The sequence below is a fragment of the Ranitomeya imitator genome, chromosome 5 (genome assembly GCF_032444005.1).
Source record: "Ranitomeya imitator isolate aRanImi1 chromosome 5, aRanImi1.pri, whole genome shotgun sequence".
Classification (NCBI taxonomy): Eukaryota; Metazoa; Chordata; class Amphibia; order Anura; family Dendrobatidae; genus Ranitomeya; species Ranitomeya imitator.
The window spans coordinates 350177358-350203859 of record NC_091286.1 but is presented as its reverse complement, the minus strand read 5'-3'; the positions used below and the strand labels follow the sequence as shown (position 1 = coordinate 350203859).

Below are 26502 nucleotides of genomic sequence, written 5' to 3'. Positions count from 1 at the left end.
ACGCATCAGGAGTGAGACAATGTGAAGGTTGAGAGATGACACATCCTCTTGTATGAGGACAGGTTATATTGATAACCTAGGCTTTTTTATGTCTGTGTACATGTAATAATCCTGTGTACATGACTAGGTGCTGTTGTGGTTACCTCGTTTCTGCGTTATTTTTCAGTGGGCTATACTGTATACAGTGGATTTAGACATTTTGTTTTAGAGATGTATATGAAGGAATTCTTTAGGTGTTAAAGAGGCTGTTACCAGTGAGGGTTTGGTGCTAACCTCCATGGCTAGGTAGCGTTTAAGAATATTTATTAGGGGCATATTAGGGCCAGTTTCCACGGAGATCCCCCCCATACTTGTGGATCTTTACATCCTAGTTCTTGCACCCTCCAGGGAGCTCATATATTATCAATTACCTCAAAACTGGATATGAAATTATAGGGATCACTGCTGAACTTTATCTTGTTTAACTCACTCTGTCACACACTGGGTTCCATTGTAAAAGAGCATATATTTTACAGTGGTTGTTGTATAGTATAGGACAGGGGGCAATTAATTTTCCCAAGGGGCCACATGAGAGACCATGACTGTTGTGGAGGGCTGAACTAATAGCTTTAAATTAATTCTACTCAATAATTAATTTATTATTAATTGTATCACTTAATATTGAGCATAATTAAGTTGCTGACACCCCCTATATATCTTTGAACCCCACACAGCCCCTTATATACAGCACGAGCCTCACACAGCCTCCCTATATATAGCATGAGCCCCACACAGCCTCACCATGTACAGCATGAGCCCCACACAGCCTCCCCATTTACAGCATGAGCCTCACACAGCCTCCCCATTTACAGCATGAGCCCAACACAAACTCCCCATGTACTGCATGAGCCTCACACAGCCTCCCCATGTACTGCATGAACCCGTTTCCCCATATACTGCAAGAGGCCCCACACGGCCTCCCCATAAACTGCATGAGCCCCACACAGCCTTCTTATATTCAGCATGAGCTCCACAGTCTCTCCACATACTGAATGAGACCCCACACAGCCTCCCATATACTGATTGAGCCCCACACAGCCTCCCCATATATTGCATGACAGTATACAGCCTTCCCATAGCCTCACCATGTGCAGCATATCACCCCCATAGCCTCCCCATGTGCAGCATGATACCCCCATAGCCTCTCCGTGTGCTGCACCCCCATAGCCTCACCGTGTGCAGCATGACACCCCATAGCCTCCCCGTGTGCAGCATGTCACCCCCATAGCCTCCCCATGTGCAGCATGTCACCCCCACAGCCTCCCCATTTGCTGCATGTCACCCCATAGAATCCCACCTTGCACCCCCATAGAATCCCCATGTTCTCCCCATGTTCATACACATGAAAGAAAAAACCACATACTCACCTCCGTCCCATTACCAGGCGCCGCCCTGCTTCTGTTGCTGGCTCCGATGCGCTGACTCTCTGGCGGTACACAGCTGACGCGATGACATGACTCATTGCGTCAGCTGTTTCACATGCTGATTGGTGGAGGAAGTGGCTGGAGGTCCCTCCTCCACCAATACTAACTGCTGGAGACAGCGGGTGGGCGGGCACGGTGCAGCCCTCACATTTCAGTTCCACGGCTGTCTCGGTCTCTTCGCCTCAGTTGGGTGGTATGCATCTGTTTTGCAACTGCAGATGACTGTCCTATACCAGACCTGGGCAAAGTGTCCAGGTCTGGTATAGGACACTCAGCTGCAGTTGCAAAACAGGTACATAAAACCCCAACTGAGGCGAAGAGACTCACTAAGGTTATGTGCGCACGTTGCAGATTTGACTATGGAATTTTCTGCACAGATTCTGCATCTCTTGGTAGAAAACGCAGGTAAAAATCCACACGAATTTAATACTTTTTTTCCATGCGGATTTGTATGCGTTTTTGAAAGCTAAATAAAGATCTATTATTGAACAAAAAAAAATTATTGTGATGTCATTTCTTGTCCAACCTCTTCATTTACATGCTACATTGAAGAATAATGTTTACACACTCAGAATGATAGATAGATCTATATATATAACTATAGATATATCTATAGATAATACCAAGCCCGATGTTTAGTAATAAAACATAATAAAATGGTACATAAAGAGTTAAATAAAGACACACACACACACAAAATCTACGTTAGGCCGGGGTCACACTTGCGAGAAATTTGCACCTTAATACCTGGCACTGCCGCCGGCACTCGGGATCAGAGCGTTCAGCTACATAGAAATACATGAGTGCTGGCGGCAGTGGCGGGTATTGATGCGAGAGACTCGTGAGTGTGAGTGTGACCCCAGCCTTAAACACAATGTTTAATTTATTAAAAAAGAATTTTTTTTTTCAATGGCGTGGGCTCCTTCGCAATTTTCTGCACCAGAGAAGGAAAGCCAGCAAATAGGGGCCGATGTTTATAGCATGGGAAGGGGTTAATACCCATGGATCTTCCCAGGCTATGAATATCAGCCCGCAGCTGTATATTTATCCTTTACTGGCTATTAAAATAAGGGGACCCCCCAAAAAACGACGTGGGGCACTCCTATAATTAATTGACAGAAAAGGCTATGCAGATAGCTGCGGGCTGATATTCATAGCCTAGGAAGGGACCATGGATATTGGCCCCTCTCCAACTACAAACACCAGCTCACAGCCGGCCCAGAAATGGCGCATCTGTAAGATGCGCCAATTCTGGCATTTAGCCTCTCTTCCCACTGCCCTGTAGTGGTGGCATATGGGGTAATAGGGGATTAATGTCACCTTTGAATTGTAAGGTGATATCAAGCTGGCTTAGTAATGGAGAGGAGTCAATAAGACACCTATCCATTACTAATCTTATAGTTGATAATAGGTTAAATAAACACACACACACATGCAGAATAATGTATTTTAATGAAATAAAACACCAGTTTTGCCATTTTCATTGTTACTGGTAGTCCATGCGACGCACTCGATCTCCTGGAAAGAAAGGAAAAATAATAACCCAACACAGATACTCCCTGGTCCGGCGCAGTCCATTTAATAATGAGTGTCCCACGACGATCTCCCCTATAGAGCTCTATAGGCCTCTAGTGACACACTGACAGGAGACAATGGCTCCTGCAGTGTTATCACTGAGGGTTCAATGGCCTCTCACTTAACGGCACTGCTGGATGAGAATTTTCCCATGCAGTGGTGCAGCAAGTGACAGTATGAACTATACTGTATTCACAGCGGCGGAGGAATACAGTGCGGAAGGATACCTTCCATTATTATATCCCAGAGCCCCTAGAGAATGGTCGCATCTGCAGATGTGACAGCTCTCCACGGGAGATTGTCTTGGGACACTCATTATTAAATGGAATACACTGGATCAGGGAGTAAAATGTTGGTTTATTATTTTAATTTTTTGTTTTTACAGGTGATCGAGGGCTTCGGTGATTAGCTGCATGGTATGTACTGTATGTTGTATATACTACTGTATGTGTATATGTATGTACTGTATATGTGTGTTTGTGGGGTTTTTTTTACACTTGAACACAGTAGCCAGAAGATGGGACTACTACTGTCCCATCATCCGGCTGTCACTGTAGCAGGCATAGCCGGATGGGACAAGTAGTCCCATCGGACGATGCCTGCCTACACAGACCCGCACGCACACACATACAGCTCCACACACACAGATACACACAAACACCTGCACACAGTCTCCGCCCACACACACACAGTATACGCCCACACACTCTTCCCCCTCCCGATCTGCAGCGTTTCTCGCAGGCACATCCGCAGATCTTTTTTAAACCTGCGGTTTTCCTGCGGATTGGCATGACACAATGGAAGTCACTGGGTGCAGAAATACTGCAGATCCACAAAAAGAAATTACATGCTGCGGGAAAAAAAAGCTGCGTTTTTTTTCTTTATTGACTAACATTGCTTGTGCACTACACTACGGATTTGATGCAATTCCGCGCATCCAAAAATGCTGCAGATCCGCATCAAAATCCGTAACGTGTGCACATAGCCTAAATAGTCAATGTGTGCACGTGGCCTAAAAATCACAAAATTTTGAGCTACACAAAAATTTTTACTTTTCAAAGGGGTTTTTTTAAACTCAGAATTCTGGTATAATTGCTTTGATGAATTGAGGACTGTCTTGAATTTTTCCGACTCAGGTGAACATACTCTAAAATACATAATACTAGTGTTGTAAGATAACACATTCATAGTTGCAATAAAACCTTTAAGATCCATTTTATATGTTTTACCATAAGGTGTGAAACTGGCGTCATTTCAAAGTCCTCGTTCCTCATCATTGACTCTCCCAGAGGTTTTGCCCAGGCCTGCTGAGATATCAATACCCAGGCTGTCAGACCTTCATGACATCTGTGCTTCCATGTTGTCCAAGCTACCACGAGGATGGAGTCGGGTAAATATGTAATCTTCCAAGTTGCATAAACTATTATAAACTACATGTGTGACACTAGTATATTCAGATATACGACATTGGCAATACATAACTTTCTGTATTCCTAATTATTTTTATTCTGCTACAAGGATTTTATCAATGACCGTCTAAAAAAACTTGGAGGAGACACACCGTTCAATCTCTTTTTGAAGAAAGAACTTGGTCATCTTATGTCTTTGGTATCTGAAATTAGAAACAATTTGCAGGTAAATATCAATGTAGATTAAGTGTTCATAAATTGTCTTTATGTGTTATTTAATGCTTTGGATACGGATATATGGTTATAGAGATCACTGACTTATTTGTAAATGTGAAGTTTTAAAGCTTTTTTGGTACACATTTTTCCCAGTTTTCACTAAGGCCTCATTCACATGTCCGTGTTGCACATATATGTTGTATCCATTTTTTTTTCACGGATACAGCATGTACCCAGGGTAATTTATGTTGCTACTCCCCCTCTCCTTTTTTCCCCAGTAGCACTGATGACAAGGGCCAATACACTTTTAGGAGTCCGTGAAAAAATACATACTGCGCCTGGATGGCATCCATGTGCTGTTCGTGTTTAACATTGCAAAGTATAGCAGAAGCTGTCATTTACTTGATCTATCCGTGAAAAAATAAAGGTGACACACCGATGATAAAAAACGGACACACTGATGCAAAACACGGATGACACAGTGCCTTCTTTTTCACATACATGTTTAAACATGGAAGTGTGAATGGAAACTACAACTGAAACAGACCGTGGGCTAGAAAAATATATAGATCATTTGTTTTCAAATAATGAAAACAATGACTTGGGGGCTCCCTATTTTTGATAAACAGCAAAGGTAAAGCAGACAGCTGTTAGCTGATATTCTCAGGCTGGGGAGGTCACTGGCTATTGGGTCTTTCCCAGCCTGCAGTCGCCCCAGAAGTGGTGCATTACATTAGATGCTCCAATTCTGGTGCTTTACCTTCGCTCTTCGGGCAAATTGGACTTGACTTGGGGGGGGGGGGGTGATGTCAGCTGTGAACTGTGATGAAACACAGCCGACATCAAGCCCTGGTGGACTCCCATTACTAACTGTGTAATAGAAAAAAACCACACAAAATAACACTATTTCTTCTTCTAAGAGCCATAACTTTATTTTTCTGGTCAAAATGGCCATGTGAGGGCTTGTATTTTGCGGGACAAGTTGTGCTTTTGAATGAAACCATTGGATTTAACATATCATGAACTGGAAAATGAGAGAAAAATCCAAGTTCGGAGAAATTGCAAAAAAAAGTTCAATCCATAGTTTTTTTTTAACCATGTTCACCAAATGCTAAAATACACCTGTCATTATGATTCTCCAGGTCATTACAAGTTCATATGCATGTAAAGAAGCTGCGGAGACACCATCATGTGTTTCTCGACGCAAGCAGTGAATAGCCAGGCCTTTCCCCGGGAAGGAACAACCACGGGAAGGGCAGCATCCTATGAAGGAAAGCCACCTATGCCAAGCATGGTATCCATCCACAGACAGCTGTTTCGGGGTTTTTGCCCCTCATCAGTGTGGAGTAGGAATCTGGCTATTAGGAGCAGTGCCTAGTAAAAAGGCTATAAAGGCACAGATGATTGGCCTCGGGGAGACCAAAACATCCAACACCGCGGAGACACCATCACGTGTTTCTCAACGCAGTGATTCCAGAACACTGCCCCCATCCCTTATGGGAATTATGCAGATGCATGTAAAGAAGCTGCGGAGACACCATCACGTGTTTCTCGACGCAAGCAGTGAATAGCCAGGCCTTTCCCCGGGAAGGAACAACCACGGGAAGGGCAGCATCCTATGAAGGAAAGCCACCTATGCCAAGCATGGTATCCATCCACAGACAGCTGTTTCGGGGTTTTTGCCCCTCATCAGTGTGGAGTAGGAATCTGGCTATTAGGAGCAGTGCCTAGTAAAAAGGCTATAAAGGCACAGATGATTGGCCTCGGGGAGACCAAAACATCCAACACCGCGGAGACACCATCACGTGTTTCTCAACGCAGTGATTCCAGAACACTGCCCCCATCCCTTATGGGAAATATGCAGATGCATGTAAAGAAGCTGCGGAGACACCATCACGTGTTTCTCGACGCAAGCAGTGAATAGCCAGGCCTTTCCCCGGGAAGGAACAACCACGGGAAGGGCAGCATCCTATGAAGGAAAGCCACCTATGCCAAGCATGGTATCCATCCACAGACAGCTGTTTCGGGGTTTTTGCCCCTCATCAGTGTGGAGTAGGAATCTGGCTATTAGGAGCAGTGCCTAATAAAAAGGCTATAAAGGCACAGATGATTGGCCTCGGGGAGACCAAAACATCCAACACCGCGGAGACACCTGTGCCTTTATAGCCTTTTTACTAGGCACTGCTCCTAATAGCCAGATTCCTACTCCACACTGATGAGGGGCAAAAACCCCGAAACAGCTGTCTGTGGATGGATACCATGCTTGGCATAGGTGGCTTTCCTTCATAGGATGCTGCCCTTCCCGTGGTTGTTCCTTCCCGGGGAAAGGCCTGGCTATTCACTGCTTGCGTCGAGAAACACGTGATGGTGTCTCCGCTGCTTCTTTACATGCATCTGCATATTTCCCATAAGAGATGGGGGCAGTGTTCTGGAATCACTGCGTTGAGAAACACGTGATGGTGTCTCCGCGGTGTTGGATGTTTTGGTCTCCCCGAGGCCAATCATCTGTGCCTTTATTACAAGTTCATAGACACCAAACATGTCTAGGTTCTTTTTTTATTTAAGTGGTGAAAGAAAAATCTAAACGTTTGGGGGGAAAAATGGCGCCATTTTCCGAGACCTGTAGCGTCTACATTTTTCGTGATCTTGGACTGGGTGAGGGCTTATTTTTTTAGCACTGAGCTGACGCTTTTATTGATATCATTTTGTGTAGATACGATATTTTGATCGCCCGTTATTGCATTTTATTGCAATATAGCGGTGCCTGTATGTAGCAGAAATGCTCACTTGCTATGAACGCCGACCACCGGGAGGCGCTCATAGCAATCTGGCTAGGACAACCATAGATGTCTGTTGGGGACCTCTGGTTGTCAAGCCAACGCATCGGTGACCCATGATCACGTCATTGATGGGCGGGATTTCTGACACTTCCGGAAAGCGCGAGTTAAATGCCAATGTCAATCTGACAGCGGAATTTAACTATGGATCACCCACATCAAAAGGAAGGGGTTCCGACGTGGGTGTACTATTACGCCCAATGTTGGAAAGGGTTTAAAAAACACTTCCCCACACTTTCCCTGGCTCACCAATTTATTTAAAAAAAAATTAAAAATCCCACGCAAGTCAGACGTAGTCCAGGGAATCCAACTCCCACAAATGGAAACCTGAAAAACAAAAGAGAAATAAAAACAAGACACTGTACCTCGTTCACCAATTTATTATAAGAAAAAAGTTCCAAAACAGCTCTGACATAGACCAGTGTCTTGTATTTATATCTCATTTTTTTAGGGCTTAATGTCAGCTGTTTTTTTCACAATTCACAGCTAACATCAACCCCAAGCCCCATTAGCCCGATAGTCAATGCATCATGGCAATTGGGAAGAGCAAAGGCGAAGCGCCAGAATTGGAGTATCTAATGTGTTGCGCCTCTTCTGGGGCGGTTGCGTTCTGGTATTTTTAGGCTGAGAAGGGCCAAATACCCACGGACCTTCCCAGCCTAATAATATCCGCTCACACCTGTCATGCTTTACCTTTGCTGGTTATCAAAAATGAGGGGATCTCACATTGTTTGCATTTATTAGGTTAACATGTACAGTAAGCTACATACGCAAGGTACTAATTCTGTATCTCACAGATATCTATCTATTCACCGCATATCTATATAAATCTTAAAAAGCTAAACATCTGTAATTTTAATTCCGCTTTCTATTCTGGTGCATGCCACACGGACAACGCACATGTACAGCACACAAATAATGCACATACACAAGTATGTCACACGGCCATGCAACACTGATAACACTGGTACTGTTTCTTTCCCATTGCCGGTAAAATCAGGACGTGTGAGATTTTTTTTCCCACATGGACCAGAAATCTGTGGATAATCATCCATGCGCACTAGCATATAGCCCAACATCGCAAATTAATTGGTCCAGAACTATTCTGTGTGCAGCTTTAAAAACCTGGGGGGAAAGATTTCAAGTAATTTAATTAAATATGTTGAATTAAGAAATTAAATTTGGTGAACTTGGGTTTCCCTTTTTACATAACACACCATACACCAGGAAGAATACATCTATATACCCTACTTAAATACAGAAACTGGTAAAAAGTGAAGGAAAACAAAAAGAAACTTGTAGATTCAGCCACTAAATTATTTTTTTCTCTCTCATTCATTAAGATGATAAAAAATTCTCTGGAATCATCTGAAATTTTAGGAGATCAACTTTCAGATTCGGACACCGTTACCATTGTCCATGAATTGTATCACAAGAAACCTCCATCACACTGGTGTAATATGGCATGGAACTTTTCTTGCCCATCTGATTGGACTGTCGCTTACTTTATACAAGATTTACAACAGAGAATATCACACTTTGAGAAGCTGCTTCAACTTGTAAGTAAATTCAAATGGAGTACCTCCTCCTCCAACGCTGCTCCGCTGATTTTGGAAGTTTTTCTTTCTTCTGTACCTTTCACCCTTGGTGCAGAAAATCATCAGCAGAATGATTAGGGTCCATACGTCTTAAATGTTTTGCATTATATTAATCTCTGATTGGGATCCATTGCAGGTTTTTATTACTTAAAAAGGTAAATGCAAAATAACCTGGTAAATTTCAGACACTATGGATGAGACCTAAGGGATACTTCACACTAGTCTATGAAAATAGAGGCCTCAAACGGATGCACATCACAGATTGCATATTACTTGGAACTCTGCTGCGCATTTTTTCGTTTATTCCTCTTTCAAATATAAATACTTTGTGTTAATATTCCCATCGTCAAAGGTTTGTGCCCTTACTCTTTTTGGATAAGCAAATTATCTCTTCAGAGAGGAAGAGGACTAGAACTCTAGCGCCACCTATTGGAAGTGGCAATCCTAAAAGTCAATAGGTGGCGCTAGATTCTAGTTCTCTTCCTCTCTGAAGAGATCATTTACATATTTAAATTAATCAAAGGGGCATGCAAGGCTTATAAGTCTCCTCATTCTGACATGCCAGGCTTGGTACCCTTAGTACTCTTTTTGGACAATGTCACCCCTCTGTAGAGGCACCCCCAACCCAGCTGTTAACTCACTCAAATTTCACAGAGGAATAACAGAGGAACAGTGCAGATAGATATTTTCTAGAACAGATCAAGCAGAGAGGGCATTTTTTTAAATATATTAGCATCATTTTTTCAATACACAATGAAATATGGACCCACAAAACGTATCAAGGTCAGAGGGTTAAGTGGAATCTTCTTTTATCTATCAGGTTCGCATTGCTTGTAATTTCTTTGCTGTTTTAAAAACAGGGCCGTGAAAAAATGCCAATATATTGGCTTGGAGCATTTCGTAATCCAAAGGGCCTATTATCTGTGCTGAAACAAGAGGCAATTCGCAGATACACAGAGAGAACTGAGAATGTGGACTCCATAGTGTTAACAACAGAAATGACACAAAGGGACAAAGAACATGTAAGTGGTTTTTCATTGCAGCTTAACCTTCCTTCCGTGACATGGTGAATTTTTTCCCCCCTTCTACTCTTTTCAGGAGCCAGAACTTTTTCGTTTTCCACTGACATAGATGTGTGAGGGGTTCTTTTAGGAGGGTTGTATTGTATTCGAGAATAACAACATTCATTCTGCCATTGAGTGCACTGAAAAAAACAGGATTCAAGTGTGGTAAAATGGTGACAGAACAATTCTGCCGTTATTTTGTGGGGGTTTTGGTATGAGGGCTTGTGTTCTGTGTGCTGAGCCGTGGTATTTGATAAAGCACCACTCCAGCAGTCTTATTTTTATTGTACCACTGGAGTGGTGCATGCAAGCCCCCTGTCCCTTACTCTCCTGCTGCCGGCTTCATCCTTTTCCAGCGTCGCTTCCTGGAGAAAAGTCAGCTCCAGTGTTTCACGGATCGAGCTGGAGGTCATTTTTCAATACATCTCTACGAGAGCTTCGTTCTGGCTCTCACAGACTTGCATTGAGCTCTTGGGACGTAAATTTCTGACTTCCGGCCAGTCAAAAGTTACGGGAACAAGATGGCACCGCAGGACCATTTCTGCTTATCTATATTCGAATAATAATCTATTATTAACAATCTGTTAGATAAATTGTACTCACAATTAATTTATACAGACAAAAATGATAATATGAGCATGTTAAATGGTTTTTGTCTATATGCTGTAATTATGGTGCTGACAGTGACATCTTGCTTACATTTCTAGAGCGGTTGTTGACGTATGACCTTTTAGGCCATATGATAAGGTTAAGAGTAGTGGTCCATTTAGTATGTCATATTATGCGTGCACGAACGTCATTTAGGCTACGTTCACATTGGCGTTCCGCCAATGTGCGTCGCTGTTGCGCCGGCGACGCAGCGGCGACGCGCCCCTATGTTTAACATAGGGGACGCGTGCGTTTTTAGGGTGGCGTTTTTCGACACTTGCGTCGTTTCCGACGCTAGCGTCGGACGCAAGAAAATGCAACAAGTTGCATTTTCTGTGCGTCCGATTGTGGTCAAAAAACGACGCACGCGTCGCAAAACGCGCGCGTTTTTGCGCGTTTTTTCGTGCGTTGCGTCGCCGACGCAGGGCAGCGCAACGCTAGTGTGAACGTAGCCTAACATACAGTAACAGTGGGGATGGTGATAGGGTTGGAGGGACTATGGGTAATCACTGAATTATAGAAAAATATTCATGTACTTTTCCTCTCACACATATGTTCACTTGTTTTCTAATATTTATTATTCACAAGTCTTATCTTCAATTTTACCACCAATCCTTAAATAATACATTCATCTATTGATACATCCTATTGTATTGGTATGTGCACGTCTACTCCTAGTTCCATGTATTGTGTATTGGTTACACATCCACATTTACTTTGTTTTCATTACATTTAGGTTTATGCTTTATGTACCTCTTCATCCAGTCTCTCCTCCTCCCTTCTTCCTATTCAGTATGGTGTCCCCCATTCCAGCTTTGAAGCGGCATAGGACATTTATTTTATTGACAACTGATGACAAATTTCCTTACTTGACTACCGACAAAAGCAATCGTGAGCAATCATGTGTGTGCTGCTCCCCGGGTTTGTGTCGCCCACACATGCACCTTTCTGGTTACCACACTTTAGATGGGGACAGGCTGGCAAGCGCCCCAGGCGGCCATATATGCATCTGTCATAATGAGTACCTTCTCTTTTCTATTTATACCATGTCATTGTCATTTCTCAACCCCTTCGCAACATGTTTCTTTCTAGATTCGAGATCCACCCCAAGAAGGAATCTTTGTACATGGAGTTCATCTTTGGGGAGTGAATTGGAACAAGACTGATGGAGAGATTGTGGATTCCCCTCCAAAGCATAGGCTGAATGTCCTTCCCGTTATTCATCTGCAGTGTTCGCCTACATCAGAAAAGTCTGGGATTCACGATACTCACAAATCCGATACATTCCAGTGTCCAGTGTACTGTTCATCAACATCTATAAGAGAGCCAGTTTTTAACCTGGACATTCACAAAGAAAATGTTTCTAGCGCGAGGTGGGCTCTGAGGGGTATGAAAGCAACAATACATCCATTTTGATTTATTTTCCATTCTACTATATATCTACATCAATAATACATCCATTGCTACAGAGCTCATTTAATAATGATATGGAATTGAATTGATACATGTAACACAGATCTAAAAATAAAAAATTGCTTTTTAATGAACATTTTGTGCATTCTATATGTGAATAACTATGGGGGAGACATACTTCAATGGGCATGCCTGAAAGTCAGTATGGCGCACACTTGGCCCTCCGTGTTCTAAGTGATAAATCTATGCCATAATTTACACCAATTTCTCACATTCTACATGCTAAATGTCAGACCAAACGTGTCACAGCTCCACCCCATTGCATCCATAAGTATATTTTATCGTTTTTACATTATAGAAGTTATCATAAATTGTTTAATTAGGACTCCCTACTTATCTTATTGCCACATAACGCTATGTAATGTACAAGTTATTAAAGAAGCACTCCTCCCATCAAAGTTTTGATCCTCTTAATATATTGCAGTCACCATATTATATAGCACTGTGTACCTACAATTGCTGATTTTGCCTTTCTAACCAGCTAATTCTTCTCTTTTCTCTGCTCTATATAGAAACGGGAAGTCTCTTGTCCCTGCATTTATCATTCCCCTCTTCACATTCTGATGGAGCTACTCTGCTCCTCCTCATGCCAGGGACTTTTACAGTGACTCACAAGTCATGCAACTCACATTACTCTAGTACATCAGTCAAGTCTCTGGTCGCTGGATGGGTGACTGACAAATCTTGCTTGATCCCCGACAGAGCTTTTCATTAGCTATGGCTGGAAAGGCTCATGATTGTGACATGACGCACAGCGCGCCGATGCAGTTACACTTTGCGGCAGAGCAGGAAGAATCGATCTCCCTGCTCTGCCGCTATGGGGCCCCTGGGCAGGCGGGGGGGCCCGGTGCCAGCAGTGGGCCCCCGCCCGTCATCGCATGGTGAGCTGTATCGGCATCTAGCCGATACAGATCAACGCAGTGATGAGGGAAGGCGCGCTGCACTCCTCCCATCATCCCCTACACCGTCTGACAGCGGGCGCGATTACGTCACCGCCCAGCACCCGCCGTCAGATGAGCAGGAGCAGGAAGAACCCTTGAAACAGGGGGTTAGAGAGGTATTTATTTACTGTGTTTTTATGGGGGGGGGGAGTGCTGCCTTATTCTACAGTATCTGCCTATTGGGGGGAGTGCTGCCTTATATACAGGATCTGCCTATGGGGGGGAGTGCTGCCTTATTCTACAGGATCTGCCTATGTGGGGAGTGCTGCCTTATTCTATAGTATCTGCCTATGGGGGGAGTGCTGCCTTATATACAGGATCAGCCTATAGGAGGGAGTGCTGCCTTATTCTACAGGATCTGCCTATAGGGGAGGGAGTGCTGCCTTATTCTATAGTATCTGCCTATGGGGGAGTGCTGCCTTTTTCTACAGTATCTGCCTATAGGGGAGGGAGTGCTGCCTTATATACAGGATCTGCCTATAGGGGGAGTGCTGCCTTATTCTACAGGATCTGCTTATGGGGGGAGTGCTGCCTTATATACAGGATCTGCCTATGGGGGGGGTGCTGCCTTATATACAGGATCTGCCTATGGGGGAGTGCTGCCTTATTCTACAGTATCTGCCTATAGGGGAGTGCTGCCTTATTCTATAGTATCTGCCTATGGGGGAGTGCTGCCTTTTTCTACAGTATCTGCCTATAGGGGAGGGAGTGCTGCCTTACATACAGGATCTGCCTATAGGGGGAGTGCTGCCTTATTCTACAGGATCTGCCTATGGGGGAATGCTGCCTTATATACAGGATCTGCCTATAGGGGGGGGGGAGTGCTGCCTTATTCTATAGTATCTGCCTATGGGGGAGTGCTGCCTTATTTTACAGTATCTGCCTATAGGGGGGAGTGCTGCCTTATTCTATAGTATCTGCCTATGGGGGGGTGCTGCCTTATATACAGGATCTGCCTATGGGGGGGGAGTGCTGCCTTATTCTATAGTATCTGCCTATGGGGGAGTGCTGCCTTATTCTACAGGATCTGCTTATGGGGGGGTGCTGCCTTATATACAGGATCTGCCTATAGGGGGGGGGAGTGCTGCCTTATTCTACAGGATCTGCCTATGGGGGGAGTGCTGCCTTATTCTACAGGATCTGCTTATGGGGGGAGTGCTGCCTTATATACAGGATCTGCCTATAGGGGGGGAGTGCTGCCTTATTCTACAGGATCTGCCTATGGGAAGGGGTGCTGCCTTATATACAGGATCTGCCTATAGGGGGGAGTGCTGCCTTATTCTACAGGATCTGCCTATGGGGGGAGTGCTGGCTTATTCTATAGTATCTGCCTATGGGGGAGTGCTGCCTTATATACAGGATCAGCCTATTGGGGGGAGTGCTGCCTTATATACAGGATCTGCCTATGGGGGGGGGGGTGCTGCCTTATTCTATAGTATCTGCCTATGGGGGGAATGCTGCCTTATATACAGGATCAGCCTATAGGAGGGAGTGCTGCCTTATTCTACAGGATCTGCCTATAGGGGAGGGAGTGCTGCCTTATTCTATAGTATCTGCCTATGGGGGGAATGCTGCCTTATATACAGGATCGGCCTATAGGGGGAGTGCTGCCTTATTCTACAGGATCTGCCTATGGTGGGGTGCTGCCTTATTCAATATCTGCCTATGGGGGGGGGAGTGCTGCCTTATATACAGGGTCTGCTTATTGGGGGGAGTGCTGCCTTATATACAGGATCTGCCTATGGGGGGAGTGCTGCCTTATATACAGGATCTGCCTATGGGGGGGTGCTGCCTTATTCTACAGGATCTGCCTATGTGGGGAGTGCTGCCTTATTCTATAGTATCTGCCTATGGGGGGAATGCTGCCTTATATACAGGATCAGCCTATAGGAGGGAGTGCTGCCTTATTCTACAGGATCTGCCTATAGGGGAGGGAGTGCTGCCTTATTCTATAGTATCTGCCTATGGGGGGAATGCTGCCATATATACAGGATCGGCCTATAGGGGGAGTGCTGCCTTATTCTACAGGATCTGCCTATGGTGGGGTGCTGCCTTATTCAATATCTGCCTATGGGGGGGGAGTGCTGCCTTATATACAGGGTCTGCTTATTGGGGGGAGTGCTGCCTTATATACAGGATCTGCCTATGGGGGGACGGTCACATACGGCAGCAGAGGCTCAGTATCGGGGTATCAGGTGGAGTAATAGGGACACATACGGCAGCAGCGGCTCAGTATTGGGGTATCAGGAGCAGTAAGGCTGGATTCACATTGCATTAGTGGGTGTCCGCTAACGGAATCCGATACATGGCGCAATTAACGCTATGTAACGGATCCGTTAGCGCACCCATTGACCGCAATGTATCTAACGCATCGCTAACGTATGCAATTTTTGGCATGCGTTGGCGATGTTCTGTTATTTTCTGACGGACATCGAATGCTGCTTGCAGCGTTCAAGGTCCGTTTCTAGCTAGCGCAGATCGGGCATCTGCGCTAGCGGGATCGCTAAACGCAATCCTTTTTGGACATTGCGTTAGCGCATTCCGTTAACGCAATGTGAACCTAGCCTAATAGGGACACATACGTCAGCAGCGGCTCAGTATTGGGATATCAGGTGCAGTAATAGGGACACATACGGCAGCAGCGGGCTCAGTATTGGGGTATCAGGTGCAGTAATAGGGACACATACAGCAAGAGCGGTTCAGTATTGGGGTATTAGCAGGATGAGGGGTTTGTGCAGGTTGGGAATAGATGATGATGGCTGGAATGTGAGAAGTGAAACGTGTCTTTGTTTTCTCTGCAGACGAGTTGCAGCTGGAAGAAGTTGTCATGTCGGTTTGGGCCAGATGGAAAAGACGGGAAAAGTGACGATTCCATCAAAAAGAACGTCAGCGGTAAGTCATTATCTATAACTGTGCTGTGATCTCTTATATGCTCTGCTCTGTAAGACAGGTATCTACCACTGACCATATGGCGTAATATCCATGTTGGTCGTTATATAGAGATTATCTTCAGTAATAGCGCGGTCATCTGCTGAGGTTCTCCTCCACTATTAGGGGGCGTCATCAGAGTTGTAATCAAGGTTACCTGGTTAGGGGCCCACTCAGAAGCTTCACCCCGCCTGGACCAAAACCCTAGCTACACCTCTGGTAAACATACACATACATACAATACGCAGACATGCACACACACACAGTACGCAGACATGCGCACACACACAGTACACAGACATACACACACACACACACAGTACACAGACATGCACACACACACACACAGTACTCAGACATTCACACACACAATATGGAGACATGCACAGCACACACAGTAAAATACGCAGATAACACATACAATACGCAGATATTTACATACATATATTTGAAGACAAATACACAAATATATAGTCATACACACTGATATACACACAGATTCACATCATACATGCATACACAGACACAAGCCTCACTCACCTCCCCCTGGCTTGTCGCTCATCAGGCTGCTCTGGCATGTGGCTATGGAGGGCACGCTGTTTGATGGCAGTCAGACATGGCCGTACACAGTGCACTCTGCAGCTGTGTCTGCTACTAAATGATGCGGTCGGGCCGGCACTGTGCCTTTAACTTTGCTTGTGTGTCTGCCCGGCTGCATCATTACTACAGCTGCAGAGTGCACTGTGCGCGACCATGTTTGTTTAAGTGACGGCTGAGCTCAAGTAGTGCCGGAGCTGCTGGGGGAGCAGCCAGGGCTCCCTGGTGTCCCGGCTACCAGTGGGCCCCCCTTTTGTTCAGGGCCCCGGCAGTTGCCCGGGTACGCCAGGTGCTGACACCAGCCCTGTTTGTCACTGTAGGTAGAATTTAGAGTTTCCTGCAGTTGCAAAAAAGTTTAGAGAAAAAAAGACCATTTTTTACTGTATGCAAAATGTTATGAATAGTATGCCTTGTTTTGAAAAATTTGCACAAAAAATTGCAACAAATGCAAGACCCCCCCAAAAAAAATTGTGACTGTCAGAATATTTGATGTCAAATTTTGCTCAAATTTCTGAAAAAGTTACAGCCATTTACTACATGTGAACACATGAAAAGCTAATTTTTTTTTATCATGATGTGTCCATAAGTAATTGTACTTTCTACTCTCACTCTAGTCCAAAGAGTATTTGCTACACCACTTTGATTGATAAAAAATAAAAAATCTCTTCAAATTATGTAAACCTATAGATGACAGAGCCCGGCTTCTGGGTAGATGCAGATGCCAGCAATGGCACCTGTATCTATTTATAGAAAGGGCCCCGATGCACACTGCTGTCAGAGAAGAGATGGCTGGAATACCATTTATATTGTATAGGAGTTCCAACCACATCTCCAATGTCAGCTGTACCAGGTAGGGCCCCATTCTTGAGATAGTCAGGTTCAACTGGTGGCATATCCTGTGGATATGAAAAAAATGAATGTGGAGACACAGCATTGTATCTTACTTAACCAGATATCTAGTTTTCAGCATGCCAGGAAGAATAAACATCTATGTGTTAACTTTTGAATTTGTGTTTTGTTCTGGTTGGTCAAGAAAGACAGACTTTTCCTTGTGTAAGCCTGTAATATTGACTTGTTCGTTGATAATTTGTCGTAACACATTCTACTCTTATCCTAGATGACTAGTGAGGTTTGCTGATATGTTGATTACACATTGTCCAGGCCAGCCAGTTTGTTGCCTTATATAATAGAGGAAAAACTATGCAAATAGACTACATAATCAAATAATGTGAGTTGGTCTTATTAGCATTCTTCCCCTTTACCTGTAAATATTGAATGAAGAACACTTGTTAATTGTAAAAGAGGTTTTATGCCTCTGTGTGAAAAGAGAGAGAGAGGTTAAACCAAGACATCCAAAGGACCAGAGACAGGACATCATGGTTCCATCTCAAGGGACACAGATTGGTCATTCTACAGGATGTCAGCTTAGGGGACCTCAGTTAGAAGAATACACAGCTGCTCCATTGACCATCGCTGAACCATGGATAAGTTTGCAGAAAGCCAGGAATGGCACCCGCTGGGCAGATGGCTCCATGGAGATGTTTGGAGAAGCCAGGTTGTGACCCTCCGGACATCAGGCCTGGTATCTGAATAAACCGTCATCTTCCTAATAGTGATGAGCGAGTGTACGCTCGGGTGATCTCCGAGTATTTGTTAGTGTTCGGAGATTAAATTTTCATCGCCTCAGCTGAATGATTTACAGTTATTAGCCAGGCTGAGTACATGTGGGGGTTGCCTGGTTGCCAGGGAATCAAGCTGTATAGTAGCTGTAAATCATTCAGCTGCCACGATGAAAACTTAATCTCCAAACACAAATACTCGGAGACCACCCGAGCAATGAGTTCCCTCGCTCATCACTATTTCCTCAGCTTGTCATTACCTTCTCTCTGTGTAGCCTGTGTGTGAGTAGCGTTACGCTCACAGTGTAAGGAGTGCGGGTATTCGGTGGGACGATTCGTAGTCCACACGGTTTCTGACAGCAGACCAGGGTGCCTGCCACCCCCCCGTGTCTCCATAATGAACAAAAGAGGAATAACTTTAAATTTCACATAACGTTGTCAACGTTTCAAGGCATCCAATATCCCATTAGAAAGGTCCATTGTGGAAGATATTAATTAGTAACAAATGTGCAGAAGAAGAAAATTTACAGCAGTTTATTTCTTTGCTAAAGAAATCTAGAGGAAAATCTGCTCTATTTACTGTGGAAATTATTTAAAGCAGATCAGACTAGTGTGGTATTTTAGAAATGAACTTAAACACACGAGAGAAGAAAATAAAGATAAAAACTAAATAATAAATATAGGCACCTTATGCACTTAAAGGGAATCTGTCACCTCAAATTGGCAGGTTATGTAAATGCCCCGTCTCCGGTCCGAACACAGCAAAATACTTCCGGGACATAGCGCGCCAGCGCATGCGCAGTAATGCTTTTCGGCTTTGCCCTCAGTTGGGCAAAGCATACTGCGCGAGGCAAGATTGCATTGTGAACGCGCGAATTATGGAGGACACCTACTCAAATTGACGAAAATATTGCAGATGGCGGGAAGGATGGGGTGGAGAAAGGAAGACGAAACACCACCCATCGGACCGGATGCAGGGCATTTACATAGCCCGCCAATTTGAGGTGACAGATTCCCTTTAAGCTGAAAAATTTAGGAGCCAAATTCTTCTTTAGCCACCAAATGTCAGACAATCATTAGCTAAATGTTATAGACACAAGTAGCTATTAACCCCTATCTGACCTCGGACAGGATAGTACGTCCGAGGTCAGATCCCTTGCTTTGATGCAGGGCTCCGCGGTGAGCCCGCATCAAAGCCGGGACATGTCAGCTGTTTTGAACAGCTGACATGTGCCCGTAATAGGCGCGGGCAGAATCGCGATCTGCCCGCACCTATTAACTAGTTAAATGCCGCTGTCAAACGCAGACAGCGGCATTTAACTACCGCTTCCGGCCGGGCGGCCGGAAATGACGTCCTCGCTGACCCCCGTCACATGACCTTGAGACCTCTATGGTTACTGATCGCCGGTGGCTGTGAGCGCCACCCTGTGGTCGGCGCTCACAGCACACCTCCATTTCTGCTACATAGCAGCGATCAGCAGATCGCTGCTATGTAGCAGAGGCGATCGAGTTGTGCCTGCTTCTAGCCTCCCATGGAGGCTATTGAAGCATGGCAAAAGTAAAAAAAAAAAAAGTTGAAAAAAATGTAAAAAAATAAAAAATATAAAAGTTTAAATCACCCTCCTTTCGCCCCAATCAAAATAAATCAATAAAAAAATATAAAATCTACGCATATTTGGTATCGCCGCGCTCAGAATCGCCCGATCTATCAACTAAAAAAAAAGCATTAACCTGATCGCTAAACAGCGTAGCGGGAAAAATATTCAAAACGCCAGAAGTACGTTTTTTTGGTCGACGACATTGCATTAAAATGCAATAACGGGCGATCAAAAGAACGTATCTGCACCGAAATGCTATCATTAAAAACGTCATCTTGGCACGCATAAATAAGCCCTCAACCGACCCCAGATCACGAAAAATGGAGACACTACGGGTATCGGAAAATGGCGCAATTTGTTTGTTTTTTTTAGCAAAGTTTGGAATTTTTTTTCACCACTTAGATAAAAAATAACCTAGTCACGTTAGGTGTCTATGAACTCGTACTGACCTGGAGAATCATAATGTCAAGTCAGTTTTAGCATTTAGTGAACATAGCAAAAAAGCCAAACAAAAAACAAGTGTGGGATTGCACTTTTTTTGCAATTTCACCGCACTTGGAATTTTTTTCCCGTTTTCTAGTACACGACATGCTAAAACCAATGATGTCGTTCAAAAGTACAACTCGAAAATCTATATCTATTCTACTCAGAATGTTTTTTTGAAGCATATCAAGTTACTTTTGAGGTATGTGGATGACCTGTTCCTGATATGGGACGGCACTGAGACAGAGTTCCAGCTATTTGTTAATTATCTTAACAGTAGTAACACGATGGGGATGTCCTTTACACATAAATTTGGGGGTCTAGCTTTAGAGTTTTTGGATGTGTGGGTGGAGGTTACAGAAGGGAAGGTGTGTACCTCCATATTTCGCAAACCTACTGCAGTGAATTCCATCCTACATTCTAATAGCTTTCACCCCTATCACACAAAAAGATCCCTACCTTACAGTCAGCTGTTGAGGACACGCCGTGTAAATAACACTCAGGAGGGTTTTAGACGCCAGTCGGGGGAGCTTTTTGAGAGGCTCCGTGAAAGAGGATATCCGGAAGAACTATTAAATTCTGCATCCGAGCGGGTCGAAGCAACAGGTTCTGACCCTGGAGGGAGTTTGCTGAGTACAGTGTCACAACGTTTCTCGTTTTGCTTTCAGTATGGTCCCCTAGATAAAGAAATTAGAGCCACTCTACGGAAGCATTGGCATATCTTGGAAAGAGATAGAGAATTGATGAGTAAAACCACAGGAGGGCCATTGGTTTCAAATAGGCGGGGAATGCGCATTAGAGATGTTCTTATACACAACCGAGTTACAAAAGATAGATCAAACTGGTTGGAGCGAGCCATTCCGAATGGTAATTATCGTTGTGGACAGTGTCAGTATTGCAGATTCCATTTATTGGGTCAGACCCTACATATCGGACCTATAACGCACCAGATCCGACAATTCATTTCCTGCAAAACTGAGTTCGTAGTGTATGTGATCTTCTGCCCATGCGGGCGCTTTTATATTGGTAAGACGATCCGCAGATTATATGTGCGGTTTAGAGAACATTTTAAATCCATTACATCCGGAAAAGGGGTTCCTAGGTTAATCGACCATATAAAAGAGAACCATGATGGCAATCCGGAGGTATTCACTTTTGCAGGCATTGAGAAAATAGTTCTACCAGCTCAGGGTGGTGACCTTCATAAGATACTCTTGAGACAAGAGGCGAAATGGATTTTGCGAACGAAAGCCACTGGTCCAGTTGGCCTGAATGACAGAGTGGACATGTCGGTGTTCTTGTAGCTTCAGTGTGGTGAGATGCATTTTTTTTCATTTTGCTTTGTTTCCTTTTGCCTCGTTTGATGTATTCTCCGGCGAATATATATATATTTTTTAGCGTAACCCTACCACTATTGTATATAGTTCTCTCACGGGGTTGACGCGATTAGCAGTAATAGACGTGGCTCTGATGCCATTCCTGCTCTGCTTATTGCGGACACCATTTTTTGCTAAGTATCTGAGTTGTCGTGTTGCATATGAATAATTCATATTGTTTGGAGAATTATTTTACATGTCTCTTCCCTATGTCAGTATTATGTAATTGCTTTTAATAATTTTAATGTATTTGTGCACTTTTTCTATTGCCTGGCGGGTTAATGACACAGGTGGGGTTCGCATGGTTTTTGCTTACTTAGCCTGGCGTCATTTCCCGTCTAGCTATGGACCCGTAGAAGCGCTCTTGCGCAGCGCGAAACGGCCGTCGTCTCACCTGTTGCACTCTCCCTGTGTGTTGCCCTCTCCCCCGTGCCGTGAAGAATGTGCCGGCTGGCACTGAAATAAAGGATACTTGTTTACTGCATTTGGTGAGTGCGTCCACGTTTTTTCTCTTATTATTAAGACCAAAAGTACAACTCGTCCCGCAAAAAATAAGCCCTCACATGGCCAAATTGATGGAAAAATAAAAAAGTTATGGCTCTGGGAAGGAGGGGAGTGAAAAACGAACACGGAAAAACGAAAAATCCCAACGTCATGAAGGGGTTAATATTATAAGAGTATTTTCATGATTGCCATAAAATGCACTTGTTTTGCATTTTCTCCCACAATTAACTTGAAAGGAAAAATACAGATAGTTACACACAAGACTATAAGTAGCTCAATGAGGAAATTGATATAGAAGTCCGTCATTGGGCTACTGAGATACAGAAGGTTAAGACAAAAAAAATTTCAGAGGGATACTTATAACCAGAAAACAGTTTGAGAGTGTACAAATGGAGGAACCCATAAGATTGGTCATGACCCCAATACACAGGGGGATCTACTTCCCGATATAGATCGGCATCTATTAAATCTTGTGCCTCATATGATGATCAATCGAATCATCAAAATGGTTAAGAGCCAGATAATGATGAGGCCCGTCAAATCAATAAAATTAAGACCAGACAGACTACCAGAAACAAAGGAGCAACCAATAGACAACCTAGAGCGGTTCCTCAGGGAGGGCTACAGGTAATCCACCCGTCCACTCGTGTGTACTAAAACACAACTGGAGGTATTGGGGCAGGGGCTGACCTTCACCCCTACTAACTCTTGTAATTATTTTTCAGCCTTCAAAGACTTGCACATCTTCTCCTGCAAGCTCACCTTGTTGGAGTCTTATCTTTCTGCCATATATAGTATTCTCAGACACCAGGTGCAGCAGTGATATATGTATGAGCCTATAACAAGTAAGGTATGCATAAAAGAATAATAAATATGGCTTACGTGTGTCTACGTGTTTATTTTTGGTGTCAGTGCTGGAAGATAGCGAGTCATAAAAGTGGGACAATATTTTTCAGACTTGTCATCCGTGTGCGATCCATATGCAAAGTTTTTTTTGGCTGTTTTTACATTAAAAGGGTTGCTTTGAATTTATATTGATCTTACATTAAGTCCCTACCTTTCCCACTGAAATCTGACTGCTTTTTTTTTTTCTCATATATTTCCGTTTTGATGACGCTTTGAGTATCCCAGCATGGAATGGGGATTATCAAACGAGACATCACTACCACAACCTCTGTCCCCACCCTAAAACATAGATTCATCAGTGACATCCAATTCACGGGCTTGGCTAGACCCCGCTGTACTGAGCGGTTGCTGGTTGTCAATCCTACGTATGCGCAGTACAAGCTCCCTTCTTACTATGCAATATACTTCTCCGTGTACAGAGGCAGTGTGCTCCCTTGTTGGCTCCAATCAGAAGTTACGGGCCGGCGACAGAGCGGTGTGCATTTTAAGAACGCTGTGAACAGAAATTAGCCCTGCCCCCAAGTGACAACACTGGTCTCTCCTTACAAAGCGATTAACTACAAGAGTTAGGGTCCATCCTGATTGGGTACACCCTGTTGAATTTTACTCATTTTGATCAAAATAGTGTCAAATCAGGTACTAGAGATGGGCAGATCACTCATGCCACCGCTCAACACATCATCCATATGTAGCAGAGTTGGGGATTGTCATGGAATGCAAGATGTATTTATGGTGAACCCCCCATTGAATAATTTGATTTTTTTTTTTAAAGGTAATAAATGGGTAAGAGACAGTTGGAGAGGACTTTTATCTGCCTGTATGTGTTTTGCTTTAAACTTACGGGATCAGTAATGGAGGCGTCATATAGACGCCTCCATTACTAACCCGGAGCTTGATGTCAGATGACATTACAAAGCGGACATCAATCAATAAAATACACACTAATCCGCCTCAGTCCAAATAGAGGTCCCATGACAATCCAAGTCTTTTTCAGACTGGAGCAGCAGCTACTACCAGGACTAGCGCTGTGCTCCGCCAGGGATCCATTTATTAATATGGCACAGCGACAAAGGCAGTATTACATTGACTTTTTGTTTTTTTTTTCCAAGAAAAACTTTAAATGATGTGAAAGTTAAAGATGTAATATAATATACAACATAAGTATCAAAACACTGCAATAGATTTTTCGAAAGAGGAAAATATTACACAGCATTATACATTTTATTGAAATAACATTTTAGTTTACATTAGTAACATTGACATGATAGCTTCTCTTCTCATGTAAGAAAATAGACCTGTGTGGCTCAAGCCCTGTTTAGTCCAAGACCAGGTCTACACTTAAAGGGCATCTGTCAGTAGGATCAACCCTCCTAAGCCGTCTATATGGGCATGCAGGTCATAGGAAACTGAATAAAATACCTTGATATCTGCGATCGAATACCTTATTCCAAAGATATCCACATTTTTCTTACACGTAAATGACCTGTTCAGGACAATGGGCCGGACACTAGTCTGCATGAGAATCTGCCTCCAGAGTAAACAGAAGAGGGTGTTAACGTGAGACATGTAATGACTGACAGACTTCTCTCCTTATCCCCCTGCAGAGCGTTGTGCGAGTATAAGGCTAGGTTCACATTGCGTTAATGGGTTAACGCTAGCGGACTCCGTTACATGGCGAAATTGTCGCAATTAACGCCATGCAACGGATCCGTTAGCGCACCCATTGACGGCAATGTGCTAACGGATCTCTAGCGCATTGCTAGCGCATGCCATTTTCGGCACGCGCTAGCGATGTCCCGTTGGTTTCGGACGGACCGTGGACGCTGCTTGCAGCGTCCAAGGTCCGTTCCTCGCTAGCGCAGATCGGGTATCTGCGCTAGCGGGATCGGCAAACGCGATCCCTTTTCGGACATTGCGTTAGCGCAGTCCGTAGCGCTATGCGCTAAACGGACTGCTCTAACGCAATGTGAACCTAGCCTAACAGATGTCGGCAGGTTATCAGCTTCCATCTTACAAGCAGCCAGTGTTGCAATGCAGCAGAGCTGTGAGAGCTGGAGAAAAAGTGCTTGTAAAGAGACAAAGTTCACTTCTATTGTTCCATGTTCCAAGTTTCATATGAAAGGGGGCGTTATCAGTGTAAGATAAGGACTATGGGTAGCACACTGATCTGCATGACTATCTGCCTTCAGGACTTAAGGCCCCTTCACATTAAGCGACGCTGCAGCGATACCGACAACGATCCGGATCGCTGCAGCGTCGCTGTTTGGTCGCTGGAGAGCTGTCACACAGACAGCTCTCCAGCGACCAACGATGCCGGTAACCAGGGTAAACATCGGGTTACTAAGCGCAGGGCCGCGCTTAGTAACCCGATGTTTACCCTGGTTACCAGCGTAAAAGTAAAAAAAACAAACACTACATACTTACCTACCGCTGTCTGTCCCCGGCGCTCTGCTTCTCTGCACTCCTCCTGTACTGGCTGTGAGCACAGCGGCTGGAAAGCAGAGCGGTGACGTCACCGCTCTGCTTTCCGGCTGACCGACGCTCACAGCCAGTACAGGAGGAGTGCAGAACACAGCGCTGGGGACAGACAGCGTTAGGTAAGTATGTAGTGTTTGTTTTTTTTTACTTTTACGCTGGTAACCAGTGTAAACATCGGGTTACTAAGCGCGGCCCTGCGCTTAGTTACCCGATGTTTACCCTGGTTACCAGTGAAGACATCGCTGGATCGGTGTCACACACGCCGATCCAGCGATGTCCACGGGAGATCCAGCGACGAAATAAAGTTCTGGACTTTCTTCAGCGACCAACGATCTCCCAGCAGGGGCCTGATCGTTGGTCGCTGTCACACAGAACGATTTCCTTAACGATAGCGTTGCTACATCACAAAAAGCAACGATATCGTTAACGATATCGTTATGTGTGAAGGTACCTTAAACAGCTCTGGTTTACATAAGAATACCATGGACAGCTCTGGAGTCAGACATCAGATTACATATATCAAGGTGTCATCGCAGTCTGCTTCCTATGACCTACATGCCCATATAGATGGCTTAGGACGGTTGGGCCTAGTGACCAGTTCCCTTTAGTATTGCTGTGATCTCTTCAAATGCAGTCACACAGCAATATTGCATATGACTTCTAGAAAAAAACAACGTTTGGAGAAATTTCCCCTGGGTCACATCTAGTATGCTTGCACATACTGGGGATCTGTTCTATATTAATACTAGCATAGAAACACAGCCTATTATAAGTGAAGAGTCCTCTATG

The 26502-nt window shown here is 44.2% G+C and overlaps 1 protein-coding gene across 1 annotated transcript in view; it reads left to right on the top strand.

Moving 5' to 3' along the window:
• The window catches only part of LOC138637623 (dynein axonemal heavy chain 5-like), a 569265-nt gene extending 556908 nt beyond the window's left edge, over window positions 1–12357 (top strand). Inside the window, exons 102-106 of the mRNA XM_069726456.1 lie at window positions 4274–4428; window positions 4557–4673; window positions 8844–9059; window positions 9959–10120; window positions 11903–12357. Coding sequence (XP_069582557.1) covers window positions 4274–4428; window positions 4557–4673; window positions 8844–9059; window positions 9959–10120; window positions 11903–12226 — 974 coding nt within the window. The 3' untranslated portion in view covers window positions 12227–12357. The remainder of the gene's footprint in view (window positions 1–4273; window positions 4429–4556; window positions 4674–8843; window positions 9060–9958; window positions 10121–11902) is intronic.
• The last annotated feature ends 14145 nt before the right edge of the window (window positions 12358–26502 follow it).